The sequence below is a fragment of the Phocoena sinus genome, chromosome 3, assembly GCF_008692025.1.
Source record: "Phocoena sinus isolate mPhoSin1 chromosome 3, mPhoSin1.pri, whole genome shotgun sequence".
Taxonomy (NCBI): Eukaryota; Metazoa; Chordata; class Mammalia; order Artiodactyla; family Phocoenidae; genus Phocoena; species Phocoena sinus.
In genome coordinates this window covers 161,985,184-162,007,445 of record NC_045765.1, presented here as the reverse complement: position 1 = coordinate 162,007,445, position 22,262 = coordinate 161,985,184, and the positions used below count along the sequence as shown (strand labels likewise).

General features: G+C 43.8%; 1 protein-coding gene across 6 annotated transcripts in view; it reads left to right on the top strand.

The window, feature by feature from the left end:
• Positions 1-22,262, top strand: part of TRIO (trio Rho guanine nucleotide exchange factor) — a 374,356-nt gene that overhangs the window by 119,864 nt on the left and 232,230 nt on the right. For 5 of the 6 annotated variants that reach the window (XM_032626733.1, XM_032626732.1, XM_032626735.1 and 2 more), the window contains exon 2: positions 12,334-12,408. In XM_032626733.1, the coding sequence (XP_032482624.1) occupies positions 12,334-12,408 (75 nt within the window). Of the gene's footprint in view, positions 1-12,333; positions 12,409-19,737; positions 19,861-22,262 lie in introns of those variants that run through there. The other variant, XM_032626734.1, reaches the window with a different exon arrangement.

Below are 22,262 nucleotides of genomic sequence, written 5' to 3'. Positions count from 1 at the left end.
TGGTGTGTTCTCCTAGGGTTTATCCAGCATGGGACTCTCTGTGCCTCCTGGACTTGGGTGACTATTTTCTTTCCCATATTAGGGAAGTTTTCAACTATAATGCTTCACATACTTTCTCAGACCCTTTCTTTTTCTCTTCGTCTTCCGGGACCCCTATAATTTGAATGTTGGTGTGTTTAGTGTTGGCCCAGAGGTCTCTGAGACTGTCTTCAATTCTTTTCATTCTGTTTTCTTTATTCTGCTCCTTGGCAGTTATTTCCTGTATTTTGGCTTCCAGCTCACTTATTCATTCTTCTGCCTCAGTTATTCTGTTATTGATTCCTTCTAGTGTATTTTTCACTTGAGTTACTGTGTTGTTCATCTCTGTTCGTTTGTTCTTTAGTTCTTCTAGATCTTTGTTAAACCTTTCTTGTATTTTCTCAGTCTGTGCCTCCATTCTATTTCCGAGATTCTGGATCATCTTTACTATCATTACTCTGTATTCTTTTTCAGGTAGATTTCCTATTTCCTCTTCATTTATTTGGTCTTGTAAGTTTTTACCTTGCTCCTTCATCTGTGACATACTTTTTTGCTGTCTCATTTTTTTTTTCCCTTTTTTTTTACGAGCGGGATTGTGTTCCTGTCTTACTGGTTGTTTGGCCTGAGGCTTCCAATACTGTAGTTTGTAGGCTGTTGGGTAGAGCTGGGTCTTGGTGCTGAGATGAGGAACTCGGGGAGACTTCACACTGATGAATATTCCCTGGGATCTGAGGTTCTCTGTTAGTCCAGTGGTTCAGACTCGGACCTCCCACCTCAGGAGCTTCAGCCTGACCCCAGGTTCATGAACCAAGATCCTGCAAGCCACCTGGGGCAGCCAAAAAAGAAAAAGAGAAAAAAGAAGAAGAAAAAAAGGAGAAGAGTAACAAAGTAAACAATAAAATTAGACTAGGAAAGTAACAGCTATGTTAGAAAAAAAAATATAGATGAAACAACAACCAGAAGGTAGAACAGAACTACAGTAGTAACAAAGAGGAGGAGAAAAAAAAAGAAAGGTGGAAAAGGTCTTGGCTGTGGAGGGTGGCATCTAAGCAGGGGTGAGGCTTGGCTGGTGGGCAGGGCCTATGCTTAGGACCCACAGGGCTGGAAAAGGTGGTGGGGGTGGGCGGGGCTTAGGCTCTACAGAATAGAAGGGGCCCAGGCGTGCCTCCCCCCGGGAGCCCAGCAGGCTTCCTGGGCTCAGGTGGGCAGGACAAACACCCTCTGCTCCTCTCCTGCTCCTCTAGTCCCCTCCCAGCAGCCTCTCCTGATCTTGCTGGCCTCCCTCCTTCGTCCCCAGGGCCCATGCTCCCTGCAGGGGGTTTGGAGGGTGTGGGATTGGCCTGGGAGCTCAGCAGGCTACCCGGACCCGAGTGGGCAGAGCAAACGCCCTCTGCTCCTGTCCTGCTCCTCCAGTCCCGGAGGGCCCATCCCGCCTGCCTCTGTTCATCTCCCCAGCCTCTCTCCTATGCCCCCAGGACCACCCCAGCCTGGAGGGGACCTTTGAGGGCATAGGATCCGACCTGAGAGCCAGGCGGACTTCCCCGGCCGATCGGGCAGGGGAAATGCTGGGCCCACTGGGCCCGCCCTCCCCTGATCCCAGCCCCCAAGGGTCCCTCCAGGTGTGGGAAGGCATCCCTCCCCTGCTCTCAGCCACCCCTCAGGGGCACCGGTCCTGTCCGGCCTCCACTTCTCCTCACTCCTCAGTTCCCCCACATCCTACTAGTTCTCTTGGGGGTTCTTCCCGTCTCCTTGGGCGTCAGGGTCCCCCACCCGCGTCTGGCAGGTGCCCTAGTTGTGGGGAGACGCCAACACTGAGTCTTCCCACACTGCCTTCTTGACTCCGCCCCCCTTCTCATGATTAAAGCAATCACAGTATTACTCTTTGAACATGTTAATAGTATTATTCACTTCCGTGCTTTGTGGTTTTAATCACTATAGCAAGGGTTTCCAACCTTTTCATAATGGTCTGGAGCATCCTTTTCTATGTCAAGGACTTAGTTTTAGTGCCAGTGATTGACACAGAACTTCAGTGACAAAAGTAATACTTTTAGATGGCTTTGTGTAATTAATCACAATAGCATCTACATATTTTTTATAAATAACAGTACCTGTATTTGTAAGGCATATTTATTTGTCCATCAGACTTTGCTTGTTACGTACATATGGTTAAGGCCACTATTTGGTCTAATGTGTGTTTTATTTTGTTTTAGATTATAAGCTTCTTAAAATCAGGAACACGTCATTCAGGGGGAACATTTCTAGGGCTTAAGAGAACACCATATGTAAACGTGTCCTTTATGAATGCCAGGTGATGAAAAACACAGTTCTAAGCTTCATCAGAGGGACTGGCTGGTAGAAAGTTCTTCCATACCTTTGTAGTGAGTTTATGTTGAAATTAAATCCAAATGGAAATAACTTTTCAGTCCTTCAGGTTCAGTTTTGAGTTGTATGGGGTTTGCTTGGCTTGCTGTTTCCCTCACGTCTACTCTGCTTACAGAATCTCTTAATTAAAGCACTTTGGTGTAACTCGGAATTCTTGGGTGAAGACAGTCCTGAGTGCAAAGGGGCGGGGCCGCAAGACCCGTGTTTTCCTACTTAGAAACCACTTCCCTAGAGTCTTGCATCCCTCTTGGTGGTTGAGGACGTGGTGTTGACTGAAAAAGAACACAAAGTGAGAGCAGTGAGTTTGTTTTATTCAGTGACCTCACTGAGGACTGTAGCCCAGGAGACAGCCCCTCAGATGGCTCTGAGGATCTGCTCCGAAGAGGTAAGGGGGGAGCCAGGATACAGCTGAACTTTTTTGCTGGAAAAACATGTGGTCAAGAATAAAAAGATCACTGCTAATTACAAAGAACGGACATCTGAAGTTAATGATTGCACTGTTTTTCTGTGTGTGGGAAGATGCAGGAATCTGGGCTCCCTGAAATTTTTCCTTAGGTATGCATCTTAACTCTCTAGGGGCCGGTATGTGGTCTATGGAACTCAAAGCCACTCAGTGTCCTTCCCATCACAGAAGCTTTTCATAAATAATTTTTGTGTGTGTGTGGCTGGGCAGCAAATAACTTTTTAATTACGTTGTGAAAATCCCAGAGTCAAACTTTTCCTGCTTAAAAAATCTGAACGAAGAATATGTAAATGTAATTTTATGTACTAGATGAAGGACTCACTCGTCACCGCAGCCTCCTCGAATGAGTGTTTGGAGCAAGTTGACCGCTTTGGAGCGGTTGCTGACTGTCTGGGATGAGGCGGATACTTGGCTCAGAGCTGCAGGTTGTCAGCTGCCACTTAAAATTTCCAACTGCTTGAAGCGCTCTGAGCTTCGGGGGGCGGTTACCTAGCTGGGGGTGGAGCCCTTACTGTGACCATAGCACTCCGCTAGGCAGTGAGATGTAGGACCGTCCCATCCCTCGAGGGGCTTCCCTTATCATGGGGCACACTGATGGGTGTTTAGGTAATTGTAACTGTGCAGTGTGATAAGGGTGCGGGGTGCTGTGGGAGTGCAGGATGGGACATCTGATCCAGCACTGGGGGGCTCCGCAAGGCTACACAGACGGGCTGGGTCTGGCCCGAGTCTTTCTGGAGGAGCTGGGAGGGTGAAGAGTGCGTGCGTGTGCGTGTTCACACGTGTATGTGCATGTTGGGAGGTGCGGGAGGTGTTTCCCGCTGGTAGGGAGCAGTGTTTGTGGAAGTTCAGCCATGAGCGAGGACGTGTGTTCCCTGCAGGTGATTAGAATTCCTGGAGTGGATGTGGGGAGAGGGTACTGAGCCGGCTGGAACTAGTGAGGCCACAGGGGTAAGTGGACGTCAGGTCTTGAGGGGCTTTGTGCCACATCAGGGAGTTCGGGCTTTATTCGAGGGCACAGAGAAGCCAGTGGTGAATTTTAGGGGAGTGAAACTGTGAGATGGATGTTTAGGAGAGAGTGGCAGGATGGATCAGAGGGAATCATGAATGTCCATTAGGTGACTGTTGGAGTCATGCACACGGGGGAGTTGCTGGCCAGTGGATACGGTGCCCCTGGAGTCTGCAGGAGTGCAAGGGAGGACAGTGGGGGGCAGGGGGCAGCCTGGGTTCCTGGTTCGGCTGTGGGTGGGTGGTTTGTGGGACCAGGTGCTGCGCTGGGACCCACACAGTGGGGGGCAGGTCTGGGGGATGCGGGTGAGTTCGGAGTTAGACGTTTGGTAGAGAAGCCTGTACTATAGGCATGCAGGTGCCCAGTTCATGACCCCTCATGGCTCCAGTGATGACAGTCAGTCTCCTGCTCGGCAGCCAAGACCAACCACAATCAACTCCCCCCCCCCCCCGCCCCCCGGCAGGAATCCTACATCTTATAGGACATCTCTTACTTTGATCCCTCTGGCCCTGGTTTTTCCATACTGTGTGTCTGCACTGTACAGAACTGACCACTCCTGCTGCTTTGCCAAACACACTGGGTTCAACAAGGACCCTAGACTGCACTTGATGTTCATATCGCCCCCAGATCAGAGCAAATCAGTGTACACTGAGAGAAGTTTTAATACCGTCAATTTATACCACTTCTCTATAATTGAAAGCCTTTCTGTATGTAATAATCAAAAAGATATGTATATAAAGGGAAAGAGTAGAGTTATAATTGTAGCTTTATTTTCCAAAGACTTTTATAGAGTTTGATTGTGATGTGCATTTAAAAAAATACACATGGGCATTAGAATTTTTTCTTATTTGGTAGAGGATAAGGGTACTACCATTTACAGACTGTTTGATGTAATGACTAAACAGGTTTTCTTTTAGCAGTCAATTTTGGTTGATTGCTGTACAGTTGTATCACTGTTACTCATTTGCTACAAACTAAGTTTTTTTTTGTTTTTTTGTGTTTTATTTTGGCTGCATTGGGTCTTCGTTGCTGTGCGTGGGCTTTCTCTAGTTGCGGTGAGCGGGGGCTACTCTGTTGCGGTGTGCAGGCTTCTCATCGCGCTGGCTTCTCTTGTTGCGGAGCACGGGCTGTAGGTGCGTGGGCTTCAGTAGTTGGGGCACGTGGGCTCAGTAGTTGTGGCTCACAGGCTTAGTTGCTCCGTGGCATGTGGGATCTTCCCAGACCAGGGATCGAACCCGTGTCCCCTGCATTGGCAGACAGATTCTCAACCACTGTACCACCAGGGAAGTCCCGCAAAGTAAGTTTTTAAGCAGCTTTCCTGAGAGGCTACTTCTTATGTAAAGCAAACCTTATTTGGAGTCTGTCAGCACACAGAACCATATGAATCAAAGTGTGTGTGTGTGTGTGGGTGTGTGTGTAGTTTAGGGTGAGTGATAGGTCTCAGGGTACAGCCTGGGTGAGCTTTCCCCAGAGGCATCTCCTGACAGGCAGTACAGGCACAAGCACAGACAGATGTCTTCTTTCTCTTGGCATTAGACAAACACGAGGATAAGGTTTCTCTACGCTTGGCCCTGTGCTGGTCCCTGGGGATGCAAAGATGAACGGCACATCTGGGCACATGGTTCTTTTTAGATTTATGAGATTATAGAGTTCCCTTTTATAATATTCCTCCTTTTTTTGACTATTGGAATATTTCCTTTCATTGGTCTATTCCTTATGCTTTTTAATTAACCTCTAACACAGTTACTGTGTAATTAAATCATCAAATGTTAAAAATTCTGCAGATTGTTTCATTATAGTAAAATATATGCAATAGGTAAAAATATTCTTGCTATGGTTTTGTTTTTGTGTTTTTTTTTTTGGTTATTTTGGTTTGTCTTCTATGTTTTGTGCTCAAGACATTAAAAGCCAGAGCTATTTCAAGTTGAAATGCCCTTAAACTGCCTTGAATCAGACAGCTTATGTTGCTTTTTCTTTCTGCAAGGTATGATGTTACAGGCTATTACTTCTAAAATTATGTGAAGGAATAAATCAACCAGTCTGACAGTTATTATAACCATAAAGGAAATAAGTAGAAATTATAATGCTGTACTATGAAACCCCATCCATATTCCTGTGTGGTGGCCTGTGAACATGTTTATTTTCTTGATGTAAATACTTAATTCACTTTATATGCATTTTATAATCATTTTATAAGTATGGACTGTAGTTACATATTTATGTAAAAATAATATAAGCATTGCATTATGTTTTGATTTTTTCATGTATTAGTAAAGAAGACACAGTACACCACTTGATTTATAACCTTATATCCCCGCCCCCCCCCCCCCCCCAACATTTTCAGAGAGGATCCAGGCTAGAGAAAATGCTTCCTCCCTATGCTACATTGGTCTCAATGCTTGCCCAACTAAAAGCCTTGATAGCGCAGACATTGTGCCGCGCGCGCGCGCTGCCGCTCCCAGCGATCCGTGACTAATCCCGCAGGCACTGCAGAGAAAGGTCCGGGAGTCGGAACTGCGGACGGCCTGCCTGGAAAGGGTGACGTCACCTCCATCTGCGCGTGCGTGCTGCCGCTGATGGAGAGGCTTAGCCCCCTGCTCTTTGTGCTGTGGGGTGCATGCGCGAGCGTTTCCCCTAAATAAACCAATGAGCAAAAATTCGATAATTACCACCAAGACTCCGTACTAATAGTGACCCTCCAGCTTACTACTTAATGTTACTTTTCTTTGTTCTTTCAGAACGCTGCTTTATTACCACATTATTACTGCTCCCACCTGTGTCTTTAGAAGGATGGGAATTTGTTCAGTCTCTCTCACTTTGTTTTCCCATTTAGTAAATACTCACGTAAGATAGCTGACCGGCAAATGAGACCTCTGAAAACGGAGGAGCTGCACAGCTTGCCTTGTGGATTGTCCTTTAAGGACAAATCCCAGTGCAGGAGGTGAGGCGGACTGTTGAGAACAAGGTGCCAGTTCATCTGGTTCAGCTCAAATGGTGAAGAATGACTTTTTTTTTCTTCCAACAAGCACTGTTTTTATTCAATACTTAAAAAAAAAAATTGACTTGTTTAATTTGAGGATTATGTAAAATTTCAAATGGCTAGTATCTGCCGGTAGTCCTGAGAGAAATATGGGGGAAAAAATTAACCTGTGTTTTGGTTTAGAATTTTAAAAATTTGGTTCATTTAAAAACTCATTTGATTTGTTTCATCTTAATTTCTTTTGAAACCAGCTATGGAAAAATGACTGCTGGGATAATGTTTGCTCATTGTAAAAATATTTCTGTGGTGCTTTTGTACTTCTTAAAAAAAAAAAACTTGGGGGTGGTTGTTCCTTATCTGTTTGTTGATTTTAAAAAATCTGATACCAAGGAAATGACCAAGTGTGGGAGCATTCTGGTCAGCAGTGACTCGCTTCAAAAGGTATTTGTCAGCAATAACAATACAGCACCTCCTTGTAGGGTCGAGGGGTGACAAACGAGATTGAACTGACCAGTGGGGTATTAGATAGTTGAACTTTCAGACCATTGATTCAACTAAAAGATTTTACATTGTTGAATAACTTGTGGAATGTTTTCTCTTAGGGCAGAGAGGTTCATTTTCCTGGTTGTAAATATAAGTCATACTGTAGGCCATCTGAGCAATACTGAGCTTATAGGTTAAACGGGAAACAGGGGAACATTGAGGTGCTTGCATGGGGGTTTTGGGCAAGAAGCTGGAGAAGTATGTGCATGTCTTAGTTCGTTCGTTCATTCATTCATTCAGCCAACCCATGTTTATTGACCACCCTGTGCCTGCCCTGTCCTAGGCAGCTGGGACACAGCAGGGAACAAAAACAGACCCATCCTCTGGCTAGCAGGTGGATTTAGAGGAAGAGAGAGAAAAACTGTTCTCTTGATGGGCAACATAATGTTAGTCACTTTAGGAAATGTGAATGATTTGGGAGCGGGGTGGGGGGGGCGTTGAAATGTACCTCAGGCTGACAGGTTACTGAACCAAATAGCAATTTGAAAAGTGGTAACAGAATCAATTTTGGCAAGTCATATCATGCTGAACCTGGGGTTTGAGATATTTTTAAATGAATATGTTGAAACCTCTAAATATTCAAATGTGATTGCTTTAGGAAAAGGGGTTATTTGTGTTGACTGAAACCAGGAAGGAGGAAAGAAAATCAGCCACTAACTGCATGTTTATGTTAACAATGATAAAATCAGATTGTTAACCCAAACGCATTTCCCTCAGTAGCGTTCAACAAATATTAACATCAAGATCTAGAGTAATGGCAAATGTTATGTGAACATTTTTTTCAGATTTGGTTTAAAAGAGCAGTTGTTGACTTCCTTTTAGGACTCCCCTGGGACACACCCTTTGCACCTAAGAAGGAGCTGGATGAGCCTCGGCTGACTGCATCCCGTGCGCTGTTCACTGTCCCTTGAAGCTAGCATTTCATTAAAATTCACAGTGGCTTCTTTGTCTCAGCAAAATGTACTTTAAATCGTAACAAGTATCCAGTCCCTCTGCACACTTCAGTATAGGCCTGTGTATTTTAAAAAGTATATAATTGGGGCTTCCCTGGTGGTGCAGTGGTTGAGAGTCCGCCTGCCGATGCAGGGGACACGGGTTCGTGCCCCGGTCCGGGAAGATCTCACATGCCGCGGAGCGGCTGGGCCCGTGAGCCATGGCCGCTGAGCCTGCGCGTCCGGAGCCTGTGCTCCGCAACGGGAGAGGCCACGGCAGTGAGAGGCCCGCGTACCGCATAAAAAAAAAAAAAAAAAGTATATAATTGACGAAATGGGTACAAATACATGTCCTCTGACTTTGACCATTTACCTCTGTTATATAGTTATTGCCTTTCACATTGCTCTTCTTTTTTTGCCCCTTCTCTCCTAGGTTTACTGAAATTCTCTCTGTGCCACCTATTGTTTGGTGGCACTTAGAAGTAAAGTGCTGATGACCTCCTAGCTGTGGCACTGATGAGGTCTGTGGTCTCTCAAGTGTCACTCCGAGATGGCATCTGCCAATCCTTCCCCTCTCCATGAGGGTGGGAGGACAGGTGTATGGTTCGAGGGTAGTTGCTGAGTGTATCCTTTTGTTCCAAAGTGTAGGACCCACAGCTAGATCCTTTAATGTATGAGGAAGCAGCACAGTAGTTGTTGTCCTATCTGTCATGTAACCTAGAATCACTGGAATAGCACAGAAGCCATTTATTTGTAATTTTTTTGTAGTCATGCACTCTGTTTTCATAAATAGCTCTTCAGGGTATGGAACAGAATCTGCCATTTGATCTGAGGACATTTCATGGCTGAGTTCCTGCTTTTTATTGAAAGTTACGTGATATATTTAATCTAGCTTTAGTATGTGTACAGGCTTCCGCAGTCCTTTGCCTGTTGGGTGTGTCTTTTAAAAATGGAAACGAGGTTAAACAGTAGTTAGGTGAGCGCCTAATAATAGCCATAAACTCAGTTTCTTTGTGTGGTTAGTTTTATGTTTCTTTCTTTCATTGTTTGTTTCTCTATTTTCTTTTATGTTTTAGACGTTTTCATTGTCAATTTTAATAAAATCAGCATCTCTTTTTTTCTGTGCCATATTCAACAAAAATATTACGGTAAAACTATTTAGAATTTATATTCTAGTCTATGTTCAGACATGTATGTATATCATAATAGAAGTTAAACACATTTTCCCACCAATTTAGCCATTGATTCATGTGCCTTTCTTCTTCTGGAAAAACTGTTGAGTCTCACTTAATTTAGGGGAGATTGTCATTGTTTTGTTTTCTTCACTTTGTTTTCATATCAGTATGATATTCTTCCGGTGGGGTGACCTGGAACATGGCAGCTCTAAATAGCATCATTCACTCCATCAAGGTTATTAATAAACAGATGTAGTTCAGAGTCGATGGGAATTGTCAAGAATGCTTTGGAATTCCGTAAGTCACACAGGCCTCTCTTGAGGTCCCCGAACTAGAATGGGGACATTCTCCTTGTTGAGGGCTGTGTGAGAGGCAGCTCCTGCTTCTGCAGTGTGGGAATCCAGGACCGCAGTGGTAGTGGCAGCTCTCTGAGGGCTCTGCTGTGTCCCGGCCGGGGCACGTGTGTGCACGGCTCTGGGGGGACGGTGGGAAGCGTGCGTTTTCTTGTCTGGTGGCAGTGGAAGGGGATCCTCTTTTCAAATCCCGGTAGATGGGGGTCCACAGCTATGGCTTCCTCCTTCCTAGTATTCTGTTATTTGATCTGCCTCCTCATTGCCTGGGTCCGTTCGTGCTGCTTACAGAACTTTCCGTCGGGTGCCTTGCTCTCTAGGTGTTCGTGAGCTTGTCTCTGCAAAGGCCGCTGTGGTGCCTGATTCCTCTTTGCATTTGCCCTGCTGCCATCCATGTCCGCCTCAGTTGGAACTGGGATGTCATCAATCTTTGTAGACACATGCGGTGAATTACCCAATGACAGGCAATGAGCTGCTGAGATGACACTGCATCCATTCAAGAGTTTTGAAGGAACCTTAAGGATGAAATTGCAGAGCCCTTGGCTCTTGTTTTGCCATTTATAAATAGCCACTGTTCTAAAAGCTTGGTGGGTCGGCAGCACAAGGCATGGTATATTGGAAAGCAAAATGGCCTGGTGATCCGGAGGCCTGCGTTCTGTGTTGAGCCATTTCACAACCAGCTGGGTAGTGCCGCTAAGCCCTTGGACCTCAGGGTCCTTGTCAGGATGTGTTTGCTGTGGTCTTTGCACAGAAGTCTCTGGTGATCGTCAGTGTCGTGGTTAGATCCTGTTAAACTGGGTTCTTTGTACACGTGTAGGTATTCTGTGGACAGGGTTGTTATTAATCTACTCATTCTTTGTTTCTGTGAATGATACATTGCAGAGACTAGATTCTGCTGGATTCCTCCAAAATGTGCTGGTTTTGTTGCTGTTTGGGTGCTTGTTTCAGCAGGCTGGACCCTGCAGTGGGCAGCCACTCCAGCCTCGGGTCAGGTCCTTAGCCTTAGCTTGGAGCTGGGGCTGCTTGGAGCTTGCCCTGAACATGCAAGCTCGGGGGACAGCCAGAGGTTTGGGCCAAGTTTATGTACAGAAGTTGGGTCTCCCCTTCTCTTTTGCACGATTTCTTGTCTTGATTACAGCTGCTGAGGTTGCCCTGAGCTGTGTCCCGACTTGTTTTAGTAGCTCCAGGTGGCTTAGGCTGGGCCCTGCCCTCAGGCTGAAAGCCGTTATAAAGTCACTTCCTTTTTCCTGGTGGCTCTCCCTGCTTTTGGTCACTGTCCTGTGCCTTGAGACAGTCGGTTTTTGTAGGTTTAATCTGTGGCAGGGCTGGTCCACAGGAACTGCTCAGGCTCAGAAGCGGAAGCTCCAGTCACGTACCTAGAGCACTTTTTTTGCTGCTAATTCCAGGTCTATGCCTTGCATTGGTTATTTGTTACCAAACTCACATTTTTGGATCCTTTCCTTGTACTATTTTGGCAAAAACAAACAGGAAAATAGGGATGGGGCAGCTCTCTTTAATTCTTTCTAGATATTGCTCAGCCGTGAACGATAGTTACTTGTTTTGATGAGTATGGCCAACATCCTGAACCTGGACTTCCCCTGGTAGAGACCTCCAAGAGAAAAATGCCGAGGCGTTATTACCAGTATGAACATTTCTGACCCCAGAGTCCCATGTGGGCATTCGCCCTGGAGAGCTGGGCCGGTCGTGTTTGGGCTGCCAGAGTTCCCTTTGCGGAGATGGGTACTGGCCTGGCCTGAAGTGCCCGCTGCGTGCTTCCTTGCCACACTATTTCCACTGGGCCTTCTACGATGTTCGGGGCGTGGGGAGAGTTGGTTTGATGTGAGGAGAGGGACCTGGGCCACCCAGTGAAGCGGGTGACACCAGGCCATCTTACACGTTCGCCAGTGACATTCCTCCAGGGGCGCCTGCCCCAGAAAGCCTGGAAGGACAGCGCCAAGTGGGAGCTGTGGCCAGTCCCCAGCTGTTTATAATCCTGCTCTCCTCCCTGACGCTGTTTATGTTTAACTGGATTCGGAGATAGGATGAGGCTCTGAGCTCCCCCTAGAGGTTTTAGTGTGCCATGAGTCGCAGTTTTAAAACAACCATGTTGCTGCTTTATTTGCCAGTGTTTATGTTAAATCTGTGGAATTAAAATGAAGATTTTTGAAACAATCTGGACTGATTTCATATCCCGTCTTTTTGGGACCAAACCTTTCTTTAAAACCAGAAATGATCGAGAGCCTGCTTGGTATGGGAGCCTCTGGGTCTGGGTCTGCAAATCATTCTTCCACATTGAAATAGAAGGTAATCCTGTGATCAGAGACTTTCCTTCATAGAATTCAGATGTTTTCAAATGATGATATTTCTCAAGTTGATTTAATGGGTGTGAAGAAAGCAGCTGTGTTGGCATTGAGATTGGGTGGTTAGGAAATTAAATGACTCTCAAGCAACCCGGTAATTTTATTTTCTCCTTATGTATTTCAGGTTTTCGAAAAAACGATGAAATGAAAGCTATGGATGTTTTGCCAATTTTAAAGGAAAAAGTTGCATACCTTTCAGGTAAAGTTTAACTTTCTAATCTGCTCTATTGTTCCTTCTGAGTGCTTTGATACAATGTCAGAGTCTGAAATACTAAACTATACACTAGCGCACCTGTCACAACGTAAAAGCATTGGCATTTCGATGGATTTTTAACTGCTTTATTCTTGTAGTGTGGTCCTGAGAAATGAGTGCCCAAAGGGTTTTCTTCTAGCTGGCAGGCACATCATAGGTCAGATAGCATCGGTGATTAAAATATGTTCGTGTCTGTCATTCAACAAACATTTGACAGTTAAGTAAAAAAACTGATTTTTTAAAAATTAGAGTATAATTGCTTTACAATGTTGTGTTAGTTTCTGCTGTACAGTGAAGTGAATCAGCTATATGTATACATATCTCCCCCCCCGCCCGCCACATCCCACCCGCCTGGGTCATCACAGAGCACCGAGCTGAGCTCCCTGTGCTGTGCCGCAGGTTCCCACTAGCTATCGATTTTACACACGGTAGTGTATGTATGTCAAACCTAATCTCCCAGTTCATCCCACCTTCCTCTTTCCCCCATGTCCACACGTCCGTTCTCTACGTCTGCATTTCTGTTCCTGCCCTGGAAATAGGTTCAACTTTTCTAGATTCCACATATATGCGTTAATACACAATATTTGTTTTTCTCTTTCTGACTTACTTCACTCTGTATGACAGACTCTGGGTCCATCCACGTCTCTACAAATGACCCCATTTTGTTTCTTTTTATGGCTGAGTAATATTCCATTATATATATGTACCACATCTTCTTTATCCATTCCTCTGTTGAGGGACATTTAGGTTGCTTCCCTGTCCTGGCTGTTGTCAGTAGTGCTGCAGTGAACACTGGGGTACATGTGTCTTTTTGAATTATGGTTTTCTCAGGGTATCTGCCCACCATCTCAGCAGAAGTGGTGGGAATGAGACCATATGTAGATGTGTCTTGAATTCCTTGCCTCTCGTTCTGGCGCTCTGGTCCTGGAACTCCTAGAACCCATGTCGTGGACCTGGAAAGCCCTGGTCGTCTCTGCCAGCCAGTCCTCCACTTAACTCCTGGCCCTTCTGCAGCGTGGGGACAGACTGGACCGGTCTCCCAGGCTCTGGGGCACTCACCTGCCCTCTCCTCTGCACACAGAGGGTCAGCTTGGGGGCTTTTCTGGCTGTCTCCTCGGGAGTTCCTTCCTACATGAACAGAACAGCCATTGGGTATCATACCATTTTAGCACCAGTTCACTTGTTACAGAACAAAGGTTTGCAGGAGTTTTCTGCTGTGTTACAGCAGGAAGTAAATCTGTAGACTGTCACGTGCTTTTAGACAGTCTTCCTGGAGGTGTTTCCCTTGATAAATTTTTATCTTTCACAAACAGGCATGCTATGCTGATCTCATGTCTCCTCTTGAACCCGTTTTATTTTAAATTTGTGACACTGCTAGCTGCTTTTATGTGTTCTACGTGTCCTTTAAGCATGTGGGACGGCTATATATTTAGGATGCAGCTTCCTGTGGCTTTTTCGCTAGTCTCATCTCGCTTTGTGTCCAGTCGTGTTTCTTGCCTCCTGTTGACCACTGTTTGATGACTTTGCTGAAGTAAATCTAATTCAAGATGACTTTGAGAGGTTAATAGAAGACTAAGTTCATGAAAAGGAGAAGTTGCTTTAGATTGTTGCGAAAACATGGTAAAGAAATGAAAGGGGGAAAAGGCCCTCCTGGCTTCTAATACACTGTTTTCAAATTAGCATTTGCTCCTTTCTAATCATTTACTGACAAACTGCAAAATATGGACTCAGGCCAGTTTCATGAACCTCCTGACTAGTTCACAGGTGGATTTTAAAGTTAAAGACTCTAAAACATTACAGGCTTTCTTTCGTAAGAAAGGCTGAAAGAAAGCTGATCTCGCACGTTCATCAGTGTTCTGTTTTAAAGTTTGGCTCTGTGATGAGGGCACCTGCTCCTTCGGTCCCTTCTTTTGTTCCTAAACCTCGTCGCTGCGCTTTCTTCTCTTATTATGCTTGTGGTGATGGGTAGGTGAAGAACAGTAGAAGATTGAGTGATGATTGTTATATGCACTCTTTTTAAAAAAAAAATAGTGGAGCATAGTGGATTAACAATGTTGAGTTGGTTTCAGGCGTACAGCAGAGTCATTCAGTTATACATATACATGCATCTATTCTTTTTCAAATTATTTTCCCATTTAGGTTATTACAGAATATTGAGCAGCATTCCCTGTGCTATATAGTAGGTCCTTGTTGGTTATTTATTTTAAATATAGCAGTGTGTACATATTCACTGTTTTTAAGCATTTAATACAGAATATATTAATAGATGGTGTTTCTATCTAAGTTACTGTCAAAACTAAACTATTTCTCTTTCGACTAATCCAGTAAAATCAATCTTTCAGAGTTTATCATGAATCTTTGCTAAAACCTTAAATTCTGCAGGGTTAATTAAAGTTGGATGTCTTTAGTGGGGAGGGAAGTTTTGCATTGCAACAAATCAGTCCAGAACCATTTTTAGAGATGGTAGGACTTCTACCAGCTGGGTTAGCAAAATGCAGTTAGTAGGGGCCACCACAGTTTCATAGTATTTCCTAATCTGTGGCCAGAATTGGCCAGTTAAAGTAGCATGAGGTCCTTGCTGATTCCCTTAGGTTTGCTGTTATCTTGTTTAGGAAGGGAAAAGGAAAAAAAAAAAATCATTAAATTAAAAACAAATTGATTACTTATGTGGTAAATTTTTTTTTTTATTTCAATGAAGGAGGAAACTTCTGAAACATTTTTACCTCTGATCCTGTTTTTTCTTTTTTCTTGAGATAAAATTCACATACCATAAATCCACCTTTCATTTATTTTTAAAATTTATTTATTTTTGAAATCCACCTTTTAAAAGTGTACAGCCTAGTAGATTTTAGTGTATTTGCAAGGTTGTGGAAGCATCACTTTGATCAGCCCCCAAAGAGCCCCATTCCCAGCCCCTGATTCCTCCACCCCTCAGCTCTGGCAAGTGCCAATCTACTTTTTTGCCCTGACCCCATTTTAATACATATCAGGGGTATTTATTATGGTAACTTTGTAAAAGCTCTCCACGAGAGTGGCTTTTAGTAAATTAAGTCTAAGTGGAATAGCCAGGGCTTTGAAAAAGCAGGCCAGAGGATCGGCGATTCTGTGAGTTGCCTGTTAGCTTAAGATCTCTAAGAAACCAGTGTGGACTCTTTGAGCTTCAGTATTTCTGATCCTGTCTCATCTCCGGGTCCCCTAAAAAGCAGTCCTTTTGAATGAGGTGAGTGACGTGTCTAACTTCATGCATGACGTCAGCGGAGGGGCAGTAAAAGAAGTGTCCTGTAGTTTATGTTTAATGTTATATGTATAAAAGTAGGTATATTTATGGTATACATATTCAGTGTATTACATATTTAATGTTGTGCGTGTGTGTACGTTATATATATATGTACGTGTGTGTATATAATGTCAACCACTTCATGTGGCTGCTGTGCCACTAGGGTTTGGTCTGGGCCGTGAAAGAACTCACAGGCAGCCACCAGAATTAAGAACACCTTTTTTCCCTTAACTTTTTATCATGGAACATTTCAACGTCCAAAAGGAGAAAGAATAGTGTAGAAAACTGCCGTGAATCCATGGGTCACCTCAATCATCTTGTGTCACCTGTATTCCTTGAAAGGCTTTAAAAAAACCTCAATATACCATTAATAGACATAAAAATGAATAATAACTCTGATATATAAAACGCTAATCAGTATTCATATTTCCGTTTGTCTCGTAATTTGTTTTTACAGGACGTATACTGCAGTTGGTTGATGTGTCTGATGTATCTTTTAATCTTTAGCTTCCTCCTCCTCATTCTTTTTGTGTCACTCCTGTATGTTTATTAAATGAGGAAACAGTGTTTTCCTGTAGATTTCCCTACATTTTGCTGGTTGCGTCCCTGGGGGGTCATGTCACATGTTCCCCTTGCCCCGTGTTTCTTGTGAGCTAGGAGCTGGATCTTGACGCTTGGTTTTGCAGGGAAATAGGCAGAAAATTTTAATGGGTAGTGTTGGGTGGTTCTACTGCGAGTTTTATTGGGAGAGTCTGGTTGTCTCTCTTTTATGACGTTATGATAATTATTGCTTCGATGTAATATTTTTTTAGGGTTACAAAATAGTGATAATCTAATTATATCCTTTTTTCTTCATTTGTCAACTTGGGTATTCCATAAAGAGAAACGTCCCAATCAGCTTCTTGGTTTCCCTGAGAACACAGTTCATACAGGAAAGGAAGAAAAACGATTGATGCTTGTCCTTTATTAGTTTTCAGACACATCATTAGTCATTTCAGACTAATAAAAAAACCATTGAGGTTTTTTTTAAGTGACATTTTGAGCTCATGATTTTAAATATATTTGATGTGTTTCAATTGTACATTTTTTTTTTTTTTTTTTTCGGCCACACGGCTCGGCTTGTGGGTTCTTAGTTCCCCGACCAGGGATTGAACCCAGGCAGTGAAAGTGCTGAGTCCTGACCACTGGACCGCCAGGGAATTCCCCCACTGTACATTTCTTTTTCTCTTGCGAAGTTAAAATGTTCCCATCCTTTGGCCAGTGAGAGCCTCTTCAGATGGGCTCCTGAATCCAAGTACCACAGTATTACAGCTTCTCTCTCTGCTGATATTACAAGATATTTCAGGCCCATCTTGTCTGTTTCCTGCTCCATGTCTGCAATCAGCCACTTCTCTAAAGTGCCCTGGTTCTTTTGCATGGGGAATGGTGCAGGGTGCTGGGGAAGCTTGCTGTTCTGGGTGGGTCACTGTTTCTGAGCCTCTTCAGTGGACACATTTAGGAAATCTGTATATATATGTTTTCGAAGTGAGAAAAGATATCATGGCTTCATACTAAAGTTCCCAATTCAAATATAGAATTACAGATATTTTATTTTTCTTTGATTTTATATCTGCATCTCCTTTTCTTTTCCTTTTGCTAAAAATCTTAGTGCCTACCCTCATCAACCTAATTACTTATTTACATTGTAATACTGATGTTGTCACCACAGTATGACTACCAAATGTAACTTAACACTTCTGTTGTCTTGTTGTCCTAAGGGTACATACCACTAAGAATGTACAGCCCTATTACTGTGTTTTACAGTCACAAAAAATAGTTCCTCTCCACGTAGATCAAGTTCTTCCCAACCTGAAACTCAGGATCATTTGTCTTATTTTACTTTACATTTTTAAGGCTTAAAAAAACAACCACTTAATCTTGCTTCAATATTAAGTAAAATGTGTACATCATTTGAGGTTTAAAAACTAAAAAAAAGTTAAAAGATAAGGTGTACTCAAAGAAATCTAGTTTCTCTCCTTGCCTCATCCACCCTGTACCTTCCCTCCCCAGTAGGTAAACTTTTTTGCTTTCGTCTTCTTCAGTGTTGGTTTATTTCTTATACCTTTAAAACACAAGCAGTCTCTGTCTCTGTCCGTCCATCTATTCTCACCTCCCCGCCGCCGCCCCCAGACCAGACAGTGATGTACTTTGCACCATTTTCTCTGCCTTTCTGCTTTCCCCTTAAACAGTATTGTAGAGAGAGCAGTGTATAGCAGGACAAACGGAGATCCGCCGTGCCTTTCACAGTTGTATATAACCGTGCTGTGTCTGCACCATAGCTCATTCAGTCAGCTGTCTGTTGACCAGCATTTGGGGAACTCTTTGAGAATAGCTTTTTTTGGGCAAGGTGAACACTGACCTTTGTAAATGGGGGAATTGACAGGAATATAGGATCTTATTGCCCAGAGGTTTGCTGTTAGTGTTGAGACCACTGACTCTAGTTCTTGTTTCAGTTTTGCAGAAAATTCCACGTTTCTTGAGAAGGGAAGGGGGACCTCCCATTCATTTTGTGTATTCTAGTTAGCATCTAGCACAGTCCGAGGCTGTAGTGACTGACTGGAGGGCCGGGTGCCTCTAGAGACCTTCCTTCCACACAGAGTACAGAGTCCCCTTAGAGTCTTTATTCGAGACGGTGTGTAAGCGAGTTTCTGATTCCCAGGATTAGGCAGCGACAAGGTACGGGCGGTGAGCGTGTGACGGTCAGGGCTGGCCTTCTGTTGGCCTCGAGCAGGGGCCCAGTGGGCACCCTCTTACCAGAGTTTTCTTGGTCCGTAGCAGACTTAATAGATAGTAGCCATAATTTCTCTTTCACAGACTGCACTTTCTCAGAGCTTTGCTTTGGAAAAGTTTGCTTTTCATGGTTAGTGAGTTGCTGTTCCTCAGGGGGAGTGAAGAACCATTTGCAATGGTATTCGAAACCGGAAATTCAGATGGGGACCATGCAGGGAACAGTACTGTTGGTCCATTGAAATTTACATTATACTTTGCAAAGTGAGAATGCCTTTCTTACAAAAGAAGTTTATTCTCAATATTGTAAGTCACTGTACTTCAATTAAAAAAAAGAAAGAAAGAAGTTTCTTCTACTTGGGTAAGAGGTGAGTTTTTATCAATTCATTTAAAGAAAAAGGGGTAACTGAAACTGGCTGCTTCTGTGGTCATTCTGGGCCACACTGCTCAAGAGACCAAGTCCCCTGAAGTTACCTCTCATAAGAGGGAAATGAGTATCACTAGGTTTATTAGGAAAAGAAGCGTCACACAGACGTATATAGCTATTACGTAGACCTTTTCCAGCCTCCTTCTGATATTAAAATAAACCTCAGTTCGTTTAGCATCTGCGTTTCTATAGGAGTGTTCATCAGGCATTTCCATTTTTAACTTCCTGATACCTGATAGTAGGTATTTTGAATTAACTTTGTTTGGAGTGTAAAAGAAGAATCCGTTCATTCAGTGACTATTTACTGAATACCTCCTGTGTGCCAGCCTGAGAGGGTATAAGATGTCAGTGAGTGAACAGAGATGCCTGCCTCTGGGGGCTTCTGTTCTAGTGGGGAGACAGACAAACAGAAAGAATGTGTGACGTGTATCGTTTACTAGAAGGTGATAGGTGCCTCACGGAAGTAAAATGTAGTGGGGTGGGGAGGAATGGCAGAGAGGATGCCGTTTTTATAAGAATTGAGAATAGTGTCATCATGAACAGAAACTTCACGTTTTTTGCCTTGTTTTTCGGCTAACCCAGCATTTGGATGGGCAGATAATCCTGAATGGGCTGTTGGTTTTCGGTTCCAGACACGTAGAGGTCCAGAAGCTGTGAAGCTCTCATACGCAGATATCCTGTGACGTTGGTAGGTGCAGGAACTGGACTTCCTGCCCTTTTCTTTTCATCATAGGAACTGAGGCGCTGAGTTTCCCGTCTATAAAGTGGGACTGACATCTGTCCCTCCCGCCTCACTGTGAAGCTGGGGGTTGACATCAGACACATAGGAGTGTCTAGTAGATGAAGCTTTTATGAACTGCAGCATCATTGTTTTTATTACTTCAGGAACCGAAACTGTGAATTTGTGGCTTTTCTGCGTCATAACTGGGTCAGTGTTTTCATTTGTGTACCTTCTGTGACATTGGCAACCAAGTTAAATCTTGGGGAATATAATATAAACAAACATCTGTGGAGATGATTTTTAAGCACCTTAAGGGTCAGAGACTGTATTCTTCTGAACTAATACTAATGGTTCTAAGATTTTTTTTTTAAGCCTCACTGGGAGGGGTCCTCATATGGTTGATTGGCACCTGCCTGTCACTGACTGTGACACACCACAGATTGGAAGATGCACCCCCGTGCAGGGAGGTTTGCAAGTGAAAAGAAATTATTAAATTATTTAACGGAGAATAGTCCATCTTTGCTTCACAAGTGATTTTTTCTTAAAATGATTTTATTTATTTATTTGGTTGCTTTGGGTCTTCGTTGCTGCTCACGGGCTTTCTCTAGTTGTGGCGAGCGGGGGCTACTCTTCGTTGTGGTGCACGGGCTCCTCATTGCGGTGACTCCTCTTGTTGCGGAACGTGGGCTCTAGGCACGCGAGCTTCAGTAGTTGTGGCTCGCAGGCTTCAGTAGTTGTGTCTCATGGGCTCTAGAGCGCAGGGTCAGTAGTTGTGGCGCACGGGCTTAGTTGCTCCACGGCATGTGGGGTCTTCCCGGACCAGGGGTCGAACCCGTGTCCCCTGCATTGGCAGGCTATTCTTAACCACTGTGCCACCAGGGAAGTCCCTCATAAGTAATTTTTGATGAAGTTCTAAAATTATTGTGGTGAGTTTTCTGAAACTCTTCTGGGAACCGGCAAAAGACAAAATGACTTTTTGCCCCTCTGTCTTAAAATTCAAGTTCAGGTTTAGGTAAGCTTTTTTTAGGACATGAATGAGAGTCTGTTTGGTGGACGAGCTTGCCGGCAGTTCCCTGGGGGTTCCTCACCAGCACCTCCAGCTCGGGGGCATCTCTCATTGACAGTGGAGCAGTCACAGAGGCAGCCAGCACTTCGGCACACACCTGCAGCTTGTCGTCACTCATGGAGTGAACAGAATGACGGCGTGCACACCTGTTGACTCCCCCACGACTGTCTTAGGTGGGCGGATTTTGGATTCTACTTTTCACAGCCACGCTGGAGCCCACCTTGCTCGCGTTGTGAGATATGATGACCCCGGAAGGAGGACAGTCGAGCAGGGGTCATGGGCATTTAGTCTCCCTAATGAGCCACACATTATGTTGCATTTAAAATATTAAGAATGGTGGTCCAGAAAAATGTGAGATGCTGTTCTTTTTACCAAAAGTGAGGTGAATGTTTTAATACAAATATCATACTAAATTTTTTAAAACTCACATTTCTGTAATATGTCGATGTATAATATATTTTTTTAATCTTTGGGTATACTTGCTTTACAGTGGTGTGTTAGTTTCTGCTTTATAACAGAGTGAATCAGCTATACATATGCATATATCCCCATATCTCCTCTGTCTTGGATCTCCCTCCCACCCTCCCTATCCCACCCCTCTAGGTGGTCACAAAGCACTGAGCTGATCTCCCTGTGCTATGCGGCCGCTTCCCACTAGCTATCTGTTTTACATTTGGTAGTGTATATATGTCCATGCCACTCTCTCACTTCGTCCCAGATTACCCTTCCCCCTCCCCGTGTCCTCAAGTCCATTCTCTACATGTGCGTCTTTATTCCTGTCCTGCCCCTGTGTTCCTCAGATCCATATATATATATATATTTTTTTTTTTTTTTTAGATTTCATATATATGTGTTAGCATACAGTATTTATTTTTCTCTTTCTGACTTACTTCACTCTGTATGACAGACTCTAGGTCCGTCCACCTCACTACAAATAACTCAATTTCGTTTCTTTTTATGGCTGAGTAATGTTGCATTGTATATATGTGCCACTTCTTCTTTATCCATTCATCTGTCAATGGACACTTAGGTTGCTTCCATGTCCTGGCCATTGTAAATAGAGCTGCATTGAACGTTGTGGTACATGTCTCTTTTTGGTTTTCTCAGGGTATATGCCCGGTAGTGGGATTGCTGGGTCATATGGTAGTTCTATTTTTAGTTTTTTAAGGAATCTCCATACTGTTCTCCATAGTGGCTGTATCAATTTACATTCCCACCAACAGTGCAGGAGGGTTCCCTTTTGTTCACACCCTATCCAGCATTTATTGTTTGTAGATTTTTGATGATGGCCATTCTGACTGGTGTGAGGTGATACCTCATTGTAGTTTTGATTTGCATTTCTCTAATTAGTGATTTTGAGCATCCTTACATGGCAATCTGTATATCTTCTTTGGAGAAATGTCTATTTAGGTCTTCTGCCCATCTTTGGGTTGAGTTGTTTGTTTTTTTGATATTGAGCTGCATGAGCTGCTTGTAAATTTTGGAGATTAATCCTTTGTCAGTTGCTTCATTTGCAAATATTTTCTCCCATTCTGAGGGTTGT